Raw genomic sequence first — 11,127 nt, 5'->3', positions numbered from 1 at the left:
CATGAACGTGGCGCCAGCATTCTTAAGACCAAAAGGCATGGTGACATAGCAAAAGCACCCGAATGGGGTGATGAAGGCCATTTTTATTTCATCGGGTCCATATAGTCGGATCTGATGATACCCGGAATATGCGTGCAGAAAGGACAATGCTCACACCCCACGGTCGAGTCGACTATCTGATCGATGTGGGGGAGCGGAAAATGATCTTTCGGGCAAGCCCGATTGATATGCTTGAAATCAATACACATACGAAGTGACTTATCCTTCTTGGGGACCATGACGACGTTGGCGAGCCGCTCGGAGTGGTATATCTCGTGGATGGACTCAGCTGCCAAGAGCTGAGCCACCTCCTCGCCAATCGCATTCCTCTTTTCTGCGGCGGACCGACGGAGATGCTCTTTGACTGGTTTTACGTTCGGGTCGACATGCAAACGGTGCTCAACCAGCCCCCGGGGTACACCTGGCAGACTGATGGTTTCCATGCAAAGATGTCCCAGTTCTCACGGAGGAACTGGATGAGCGCAGCTTCCTATTTGCTGTCAAGTGTCGTCGAGATGTGGGTCGGAGCAGCCTTGGGGTCTTCCGGGTGAATGTGAACTGGCTTTGTGTCACCGGCCGACTGAAATGACGACTCTGAAGCAGGCTTCTTGGCTTGCAACAGATCACTCGGATCGGCGTTTTTCTGGTATTCTTCCAGCTCCACCACTTCCATTTGCTCATCAGCAATCTTGGAACCCTTCTGCAGGCACTCTTCCGCTCTTTGTCTATTCCCAGTAACTATAATCACACCTCTGGGTCCAGGCATCTTCAACTTAAGATACACGTAGCATGGACGGTCCATGAAACGAGCATATGCGGGTCTGCCCAGAATAGCATGATAGGCACTATAGAAATCCACTACCTCAAATGTCAACTTCTCCTTCCGGAAATTCTTGGAATAACCGAAAACCACATCAAGAGCAATCCACCCGAGTGACTTCACTTTCTTCCCCGGGATGACTCTGTGAAATTGCATGTTGCTCTCACTGAGTTTGGACATCGGAATGCTCATCCCCTGGAGGGTCTCAGCATGCAGAATATTCAGACCACTACCTCCATCCTTGAGAACTTTTGTCAGTCGGGTGCCCCCAACGACTGGGTCGACCACCAACGCTTGCTGCCCTCGGGTGGCAACGTGCGCCGGGTGATCTAATTGGTCGAATGTAATGGCAGTTTTCGAGCACTTCAGGTACGTCGTAGTTGCCGGAGCAACCATGTTCACTTCTCTGTTTATGACTTTCAGTCGACTTTTGCTCTCAACATCAGCAAAAATCATCAAGGTAGCATTGACCTTCGGGTAACCATCATCCTTTTCCTCATCTTCTTCTTTCTTATCAGAGTACTTCTCACTGGGTTGACCCCCTCGGAACTGCTGAATCAGGAGTCTGCACTGTCGAGTGGTATGCTTGGGCAGAATCAATTTACCCTCTTCATCCTTCTTCGTGTGAATGTGACACGGCAAATCGAGGACGTCTTGCCCTAACTGATCTTTCACCTTCTTGGGTGTCCATTACCCTTTGAGCTTTCCTTTAAACTTTCCTCCTTGCGCATTCAGGATTGCGGCTTCAGCGGGACCTGCAGCTTCAGCCTTACGCTTTTGCTTCCGACTGGTATTCCCGCCCCCCGTGTCAGGGTCGACTGCTTTTCGCTTGCCATTACGGTGTCGGTCTTCTTCTTTGCCATTTGCATACCGAGTGGCTATTTCCATCATTCGGCTCAGAGACATGTCTCCGGAATGACCGAACTTCAAGATAAGCTCTCGGTATCTGACACCCTCCTTGAAGGCGCAAACTGCTTGGTGCTCTGACACATTCTCCACCACGTGGTGAAGGGTGGTCCATCTCTGTATGAAATCTCTCAAAGTTTCATTCGGCTTCTGGACGCAATGCTGTAGTTCGGTCAGCCCAACGGGCTTCTTGCAAGTGCCTTCGAACGTCTTGATAAACACTCGAGCTAAATCTTCCCAACAGAATATGCTCCCTGGAGCCAACTGATTCAACCAAGCTCTGGCCGAACCTTCAAGCATCAAGGGGAGGTGCTTCATGGCTACATCATCATTGCCTCCACCAATATGCACTGCCACTCGGTAATATTCCAGCCACGTGTCTGGCTTCTACTCACCAGTGAACTTACTCACTCCCACAGCCAATCTGAAATTGGGCGGGATCTCAGCTGCTCGGATGGCTCTGCTGAAACACTCGGGCCCAGAGATGAAAGCCCTGTTTTCATTCGGGCGGTCTCTGCCCAGCCCTTTGCTATTTGCTCTGCCTCTGTCAACCAAGCCCTGTACGAGGAGTGACCTCGCGTTGAACCCAGGCTCTCTTGGGTCGACTGGAGCTCTCCGCTCGTCACCAAACGGGCACATGGCGTCATACCGCCGGGGCGTGTACGAACCACCCCTCGGAGGGGGTGTAGGCACTCGACGGCGGTCATCGCGGTGATATCGAGGATCAAACTGTATGTGGCCTCGACCCAGGTACTGGTCCTGGTGATAACCACGATCTTCATGCCTTAGAGGCGATCTTGGACTGTGTGCTGACTAAACTATGTCTGCCATGACGGATCTGCTGTGGATCCTATTGCGCGACTGGGGAACTGCCGAGTTCTGCTCACCAGCCGCTTTAAGCAGTGCTCGAATCTGCTGTAAACCTCTACCAGCCTCGGAGCGGGACGGCTGAATGGAATCTGCGATACGGGCCGCTTCTGCAACATTTTGAATCGGAGTGTGGTATACCTGACAATCATCTCGAGGTCCAGTCGGAAAAAATTGTCGTTCACGTCGACTGGAACTTGGGATCTCCCTGCGGGCGCGGTCGTCGAGTGCTTGTTGGAGATTCCCCAGACGCGTACGGTCAGCCAGATTGGCCAAGTGCGCAGCCTCCAGAGCTTGAGCTTCGGGGGTCTCCCCAATGATGGGGGTCTGGAGAGCCTCCTCGTTCCTGCGCCGCAGTTCCTCCCTCTGCTCGGCAATGAGAGCTTGGGGATAATACTTGTCGTGGTCACGCGACGAGCCACCGCTGCCGCCGCCGCCACGATGGAATCCGGGCGGACTGCGCCGGGAGTCGACCATGAGGACCTCTGTCGCGGGATCGTTGCTCTCACACTCGGAAAGCGTATCCGAATGGGCAATCGGCAGATCGAACGACCCATAGAGAGATTCATCGGGCTCAATCGCCGATTTGTGGGGTGGTCGACTGACGGGCCACCGCATGCTTTACCCACCGCTGGAGCCACGAGCGACCGGATCGCTTGCGGCGGCGAACAGTAGGGAGGGAAGACGCCACGGGAGCCGACAGATACTGAGTCGACGGTTGCCGCAAAAGGACGCCGCAGGCACTCGCGCGGAAGTGCGCCGCCCCGCGGATGGGGAGGGCCTCGACGTTGAGGGGGGCTTCTTGGAGTCAGGCGGAGTCGTCGGCGATGCAGACGAGCGCTCCGAGACGGATCTCGTGACCTAGGGCCAAACCACCGCCGGAAACCATGTTGATGGAGATCGAAATTTGCAACCTCACCGAAAGTCGCTCAGATGCCTGCCCCACGGTGGGCGCCAACTGTCGTGGGAATGAGTCTGACAGTAAGAGTAGGGGGTACGTAGGAGGAGGCAGTGTCCTTGCTACGGCTAGGTTGTGCACACAAGTTTTACGAGTTCAGGCCCCTCTCGGAGGAGGTAACAGCCCTACGTCTCGGGGTCGTGGAGGCTTGTCGACTGGATGTGTGAAATAGTTACAGGGGGTCCGAACCCTTGTGCCAGAGGGGAGGGGTGGCTTATATAGAGTGCGCCAGGCCCCTTGCAGCCCTCAGTTACACAGGGGTTCAATGTGAGTTAAGACTAGAACGTTACTGGTAACACCTGCTATAAATGATCTTCATGACGACGGAGTGAACGCCTGACCGTTGCCCTCCTGGGGTGACTTTAGGCCTTCTATACTCCGAGTGGGTTTTTGTATGGTCGAGTGAAGTTATCACGTTCGAGTGGAATTGGGATATCCGAGTGGAATCTTCCGTCGAGTGAGTCGCACTTCGGGGTGATTTCAGTCGGTATCTTTTGTTGAACCTTGTAGGCCTTGGACTCTAAGGTAGTGTCCTTGGGTAGGGTGTCTAGGTCAGGTCTAAGACCCTACCCTAGGTACATGTCCCCGTCTGACGAAGTAGGGCGATGGGTTATATACCCAGGAATGAGCACGCTCCAGTGGAAAATGAAGGTGAGATTTGTCGCATTCGGGTGCTTAACAGGTGTGAAACGCGGCAACGTCCATCAATTGGCACTCTTCTTCGTGGATGTGCGCCTACGACATTGACCGGGATGCGCACGGGAGGAAGAGGCCGGGCTGAAACTTCCCTCTCGTGTGAGCGGTCGTAGGAAAAAGAAAACGCGACGTAAATTGCTAGGGTTCTAAAAAACATGAGATGTGGAGGAGGGTTGAAACGTGCCTGTCAGTCAGTCCAGCGTTTGGGACTGGTTTGAGGATCCCAAGTGGGTCAACTGTTTTTGAACAGTCAGTGACCAGACCATCCGCCTTAGTGTAAGTGGGAGGTGAGGGGGCGCTCGACTGTAGACGCTCTTACATTTAACCCTCTTATTGTGCATTATTTACAACCACATCAGCGACTGAAGGTTGGCCATATTGATGAGTGCATTTTGCATCACCTTTTACCTTATGTTTTGTGTTGCAGTAACAAAAATTCTGTATTTTATTGCTTTTCGGGCTTTTTTTGCTAGGATTCCGAATAATTAAGAGATTTTAAGCATCGATAATAAGACCCCTGTTATTGGTGGAAATGTGATGCTAACTGACGTCATAAAAACATTGCATAAGAAGAGACGGTGAAGTGAAAGAGAAAATCAGTTGCATGAAGCTATTAAGGAGTGAGTGAAGAGTACCTATGCACTATGTTCCGGTTCACTGATAAAAATGTGATGCTATAGGTCGGTCCACTTGGATACCTCGGAGGAGTCGCCTACGTGGATACCTCAGAGGAGTCGCCTAGTTCGATGGGTTTCCCCGAAGAAATTCTTGTGGCTTTCCCGCAAAAGAAAAGAAATTCTCGTGGCTGAGAGGTACAACCTAGTTGCGGAAAACGTCACTCTACAACAACTCTCCTTCGTCTACTTCCTTTGTGTGCATTGGTGAGATGATCGTGACTTGTAAGCCCATAATGATCTTCTGATGATCGTGTGTGTATATTTTGTTGTTGCGTAGCACGTTCTTATTTAAACGTGAGTACGACGACCATTTCTTCGACGGGGGCAATTGAAATGTGGTCAAAGTACTCGAGGGCGGCGATGAGGCTGGCACGGGCAATGGCGGATTCAACCTTAAGACGTGCATGGTCCTCGACCCACTCCGAGAACTCCCACAGACCCTCTCCTAGAAATCTCTCTCTACGCGGGCCATTTCGGTCTTTTCAGAGAAAGGTTCGTGGTGAGGGTACGGTCACACCGGCATTGTAATGGGGGAGAGAGGGTGACAGCCAACGAAGGGGCGATGGGGGGTGAGTTTGTGGCAACTGAGATGGAGGAAGAGGGTGAATGTGGTGGCGCCGACGAAGGAGGGCGATGGGGGTTTGGTTATATACCCTGGAATGAACACGCTCCATGAAGGTGAGATTTGTCGCGTTGGGGGTGGGAAACGGGTGTGAAACGCGACAGCGTCCATTAATTGGTACTCTTCTTCGTGGATGTGCAGCTACGACATTGGCAGGGGCAGAAACGGCAGCAGTACGGATGACCGTGCCATTGATCAGGATGCGCACGGGAGGTAGAGGCCGTGCTGAAACTTCCCTCTCGTGTGAGCGGTTGCCGGGACGCGGCGCAAATTGCTAGGGTTTTAAAAATCCATGAGCGGTGGAGGGGCGACTGAAACATGTGTCAACGGAAAGAAAACACGTGCTGGTGGATGGAGTTTGCTTCTGGTGACGGAGTGTTGGATTCTTGGACGAAAGGGAAAGCACACTGCACCTCGCACATGCTCCTCCTATAGTCTCTTTACCTGCACTGCAGCTCAACTGGGCAGTTTGGTTGGTACAGGGGTGCTATCTTTCTTCTCCCACCCCTACTGCATGCTTTCCGGGGCAGAGAAGTTTCACCAAGCCAGCCATCGTGCTGCCTGAGCAGAAGGGGCACACGTTGTCTCCGAGACCTTTGCGTCGCGGACTAGTTGCAGCCCGTGGTTTAGGTCTTGGTTTTGTCTCTTTTCATTCATTCTCCCGCTGCTTTGGTCTAATGGAGACGGCACGCTTCCTTCCTTCCGCCGCGGACGAACGGAGCGGACATCGCTCCCTGTCCCGGAAGCCCTTTTGAAACCGTGATCCAGCACGATGCTTCTTTTCAAGGGGAGAATCTTACCAGATTTACATATGGTTATACTACTCGTTTATTAGGCTAGCTCGCTAGCTAGGCCGCCGGCGGCGTCGGTCTTTGACTTGTTGTGTCGCACACGAACATTGCATGCTGCCTCAGAGATATGCGCCGAGATTTGTCCATCATTAGCGCCCGCAGGGCAACGTGCTTTGAAAGGCCAGCATGTCTAGCCAACTATAGTTTGACGTTTTTAAGCTGCTGCTAGCACGATCATGGCCGGCCTATTCTGACCCTTTTTCTGGTGGTGCTATTAGTAGTAGCTTTGGTTTGTCTGTCTAAAGTCTAAAACACGATCTCAGGGGGGCGCAAAGCGGGCAAACAGACCCAGCGCGCCACCACCACCAGCACTAGATTATACTACTACTACAGGGGAAAAAGAGTTCCCTCAGATCCGTCGTGGCGGAACCGAACTAAAAACGTGGCGGAATCGTCGTCCGGAAAGGCGAAAAAAAGGAGCTTTTCATTCAAGTAGTACAAGCAACCGGTTCCTTCCTTGCCGTTCCCATCCCACGCGCCGTGCCGAGCACGTTGCGGCGGCGGCCGGGGGACAGACAGCGCGCATCACCGACCGAATCGGGCGGGCGCCCATGAGAAAAGCACCTCTCCTCCAGCCCCGGGAGAGGAGCACGTTGAGACGAGCATCCATGGATGCCGCCCATCCACACTATTCCGATGCGCTACCACGCGGTTTCGCGAGGCCGGCGACCAACCACCGGCCAACAGGTGGCGGCAACACGTTGGAGGGGGAGAGGGAGCCACGGGGCTTCCGAGGGTCGTCGTCTTCCTCGTCGCGTCGTCGCGCATGTGAGCCGAGAGCGAGGGGCCAACGGACGGACGGGCAGTTGTTTATCTGGAACGCCATGAACGTGCTCCATTTCGTTATTCCAAGAAGAAGAAGAAAAAAAGGCAATGACGCGTACGCACGTCCAAGTCTCCCACCACAACCCCCGTCCCCTTTTGTTTTGACAAGTTGCGCTCCCCCACTCCCTTTTTGACCGTTTCTCACCCACCCTTCCCCTCCGCCATGAACTGCTGCTCGCCAATTTGGGGATTGGTTTTTTTTTTTTTTTTTTTTTACATTTCGGTTCATGGTGTACTACTCAAACTGTACGAATGGTGACGCCGGAGAAGGAAGAAATGTTGTTTGAAGTTATTATTCGGTTCATGAACTGAATCTCCTTCTGAGCGAACCATGATTGATGATCCGCGCAGAAATCAAAAGAATGGTCAAACAAACAAGCAAACAAAAAGGGCTTAATACTATGAACTCAATCTTGTTTCTTTCTTTCCCTATTCGAATTTTTATCCAAAGAATACATTTTAAAGTGCTCTACAAACGATCTCTTGAGGCGGGCAAGCCGTCTTGCCCCCGTCCGTCCGTCCGGATCACAGGGCGAAGGCGCCGTCGGTGTTGGCCAGCCCGAGCCACGAGGAGGCCGACGCCGACTTGTCCTCCGACTCCTTGTTGGCCGCCGGCGCGGCGGGGCGGGCGTAGGGCGCGCGCGCGCCGAGGCGGTCCTTGCGCTTCTCGAAGAACCTCTGCAGCGACGCCTTGCGCATGATGGGCAGGTCCGCGAGCGCCGCTTGGGCCGGGGCCGGGGTGACGGCCGCGCGCTCGACGCCGGCGGTGGCGGCCATGCGCATCACCTCGGCCGCCTTGTCCGCGGGGAAGTCCTCGAAGACGACCACCCTGCCGCCGTAGAAGATGGTCAGGGGCGTGGCCGTGGCAGGCCCCGCCTCATCAGCGGCCGCGGCGGCTTGGTCGACGTCGGCGCCGGGCATGAGGCTGAGCGTGGTGGCCGGGGGCGCGCGCGGGGCGACGGCGACGGCGGAGGACATCTTCTGCTCCGCCTTGACGTACTGGCTGAGGACGCCGCACGCCAGCGCGAACCTCCGGCTCTTGCTCTCCACCGCTGCCATGGCAACACTCCTTGTCCTGTCTCTTCGCCGGGCGCCGCTGCTCTCCGCTGCTTCTCGTTGATGAAGATGAAGTTGCGGTGTGGCTGTGGTGAGTCTGTGAACGGATGGCTGTGGGGGGTGGGATGTGAGGTACCTTGGGGAGGGGAGGGCGGTTATATAGGGGGGTGGGTGGTGTCGAGGGGAAGGGAAGGGAAGGGAGGGAGAAGCACGCAGAGTCGCATCCTCCATGCCTGGCCGCTTGCTTTGTTTTTTGAATAGATTAGGCGAGTGAAGGAGACGTGGTGGAGGTGGTGCGGGGCACGAAGAACACGTGAAGATTGAGGGCCGGGGAGGCGGGTACGGGTGGATGATGGCGACGGATGCGTATTCGGTGGGAGAGTTGCCACCGCTTTTCTTTTCCTTTCTTTTGCCCCTCTCTGTCTCTCTCCCTGTCTCCGTGTCTCTTGTCGACCGCGGCTTTGCCTCGTCTCCGGCCACTTGTTTCATCTCGCACGCGCTTCATGTGCGCCCGCCGCATGGGGGTGGGGGTCCAGGGCTTTCTAGTTTCATCTCTACTGCTTCTGTCTCCCGTTTTAAAAATATTTTCCGTTTCTGACCAAGTTGCATGAACGGAACAAACCCAAGTTTCCTCTGCCGGGGGGCGTGAACCAGTGAGAGCTTGCAGCTGAATGCAAATGGATTTAAAACTACGGGGTATGTACGAACTGTGCAAACAGGGGGCGGGGGGTGCTCGGCGCATCATTGCAACGGATGCGCTCGCGCGTGTGCGGTTTGCAAACACATATCACCTCCTTGAAAATCAAGGGGAAGAAACCGTGCAAACATGAATGCTCATGTTTTTCTTTATCTTTGCTTACTTTGCTGGCTGGTGGACCCCATATGTCATACGGAGACCGCCATGCTGGTGTGCCACTCCTCACGCAAACAACAGGAGGCGATGGAATGACTTTGAATGAAACGGTCATCGGCTGAGGAGGACTCCAGTGGGCAAAGCGTGGCGGCCGCCATACCTTGAATCGGCGGTAAATTTTTCTTATACATATGCATCTGCATCTCTCGGCTGGCACAAGTTTTTAGTTCACGAGTCGCCGTGAGTTTTTTTGTTGAGATCGAGCCAACCCGATGAGTTACGAGCTACTCCCATCCTCTGCCATGTGGTTCTGACTAGCGGTGCGTGCACTATTCCAAGGAACATCAATCAAGCTGCTAGGTTGCTTGCTTCTTCTAGCTTTGCACCCACATGTACGTGTACAACTTCGGGTGGATTTGTTCTAGCGTTCTAGTAAAAGCCAACACCCAACTTCGCACCCTTCACGCCCAGCAAAACGCAGCGCGGCGTAGCGTCGTCTCCAACTGAAAATGGAGAGGAAAGGGAAGGGGCTAGCAAAGCTAAAGGGAAGGGATATGTCTCTAAATTTTAGTAGCATTTTAAATAGCTTGTAGTATGCAATTGAAATGATTTGAGATTTTTAGAGACAATTTAGTGTTGTGAACTGCAGATTGGAAAGAAAAAAATTGAACTACTTGTAGTGACAATAGCTCCAAGCACTACTAGGGAAAACCCTAGTAGTAGCGCAGGTTTTGATGCTATCAGCAGCGCGGGTAGCCACGCTACTACTACAGCACTACAGCTAACAGTTAGTAGTAGCGCGGTATAAACCAGTGCTACTACTATTGACTATAGCAGTAGCGCTTTTATAGAACACGCTACTATTAAGTATCTGTAGCGCTTTTCTATCCCCGCGCTACTGTTGTATATTTCATCATTTTCTGTTCCCTGCCCCGTTTCATGTTTCAGTTTATAGTTTATAAACTGCAGCTTCACATGTACCAGATAACAATATCATTAACCACAATACCATATAGTCATACAATAGCATAAAGCATTATAGGTACTCATACATAGTCAACATGCATCCCCACATGAATATAGCATACTATATGATAAGCAGTACTAGCTAGGTAGTCTAACAACCACACATATATAGCAGTTCTACTAGGTATATATAGTTATACAGCCACACACATATGTAGTTCTAGATGATATCGACGACGATCATCATTCTCAAGGCTGGGCGGTGGGTGTTCCTGATAGTAATTAGGATGGCCTGTCCAACACGAAGATTCTTGCCAACGAGGAATCACTTTCACCCAACGGAGTTTAAGTGTGTGCGACCGTCCGTGTCCACGCCGTAAGTACAGATGGAGACGGAGCCCCTTGCCGTAAGGCGTACTCCAGCTAAGCCTTCTTCATCAGGCTCGATACCACAACTTACAGATATGTTCTTTGGCAATTTCTGAATAAGAAAAACATATCAATTAATAAGTAGCCTCGCACATACTCTTGCAAATATATTTCTACTAAGTATAGATTTCTATACTATCAAAAGACACAGTACTACACATTTCTACTAAGCATAAATTCACCTAATACGTATATATGGATTATCTACACCATTAATAGTTCCTTGGATTTTACACTAATAAGCATGTGATCGGACTCGACACTAAAGCATATCATCGGATTCACTAAGCATATCATCGGAAAATTTGCATTTGTAAGTATAACAATAAAGCATATCATCGGATTCACTAAGCATATCAAATTACTACAGTTAGTATAACATACCATATCATGCCGATCAACCATGGTACTTGTCAGGTGGGTCACGAATGACACTCCAACAAAGTCATCACGTGGCGGAATTATGTCCCATAGGTTGCACACCTCCTCCTCGCTCAGCCTCATTCTTTGAGCTACGATGGCTTCATGAAGTGGGTCCTCATCATCTTCATCGAGTGGGTCC

General features: G+C 52.2%; 2 protein-coding genes across 2 annotated transcripts; both read right to left on the bottom strand.

The window, feature by feature from the left end:
- Nucleotides 1-529: 529 nt before the first annotated feature.
- Nucleotides 530-1,255, bottom strand: LOC109753464 (uncharacterized). Its single transcript, XM_020312362.1, has one exon. It carries the CDS (start codon nt 1,253-1,255, stop codon nt 530-532), a length of 726 nt encoding a protein of 241 aa, XP_020167951.1.
- Nucleotides 1,256-7,654: 6,399 nt separating this feature from the next.
- LOC109753471 (protein TIFY 11b) lies at nt 7,655-8,468 on the bottom strand. Its single transcript, XM_020312369.4, has one exon. It carries the CDS (start codon nt 8,318-8,320, stop codon nt 7,787-7,789), a length of 534 nt encoding a protein of 177 aa, XP_020167958.4. The 5' UTR covers nt 8,321-8,468; the 3' UTR covers nt 7,655-7,786.
- Nucleotides 8,469-11,127: the final 2,659 nt, after the last annotated feature.

The sequence above is a fragment of the Aegilops tauschii genome, chromosome 4, assembly GCF_002575655.3.
Source record: "Aegilops tauschii subsp. strangulata cultivar AL8/78 chromosome 4, Aet v6.0, whole genome shotgun sequence".
NCBI classification, from domain to species: domain Eukaryota; kingdom Viridiplantae; phylum Streptophyta; class Magnoliopsida; order Poales; family Poaceae; genus Aegilops; species Aegilops tauschii.
This window is presented reverse-complemented; position numbering and strand designations above follow the sequence as displayed.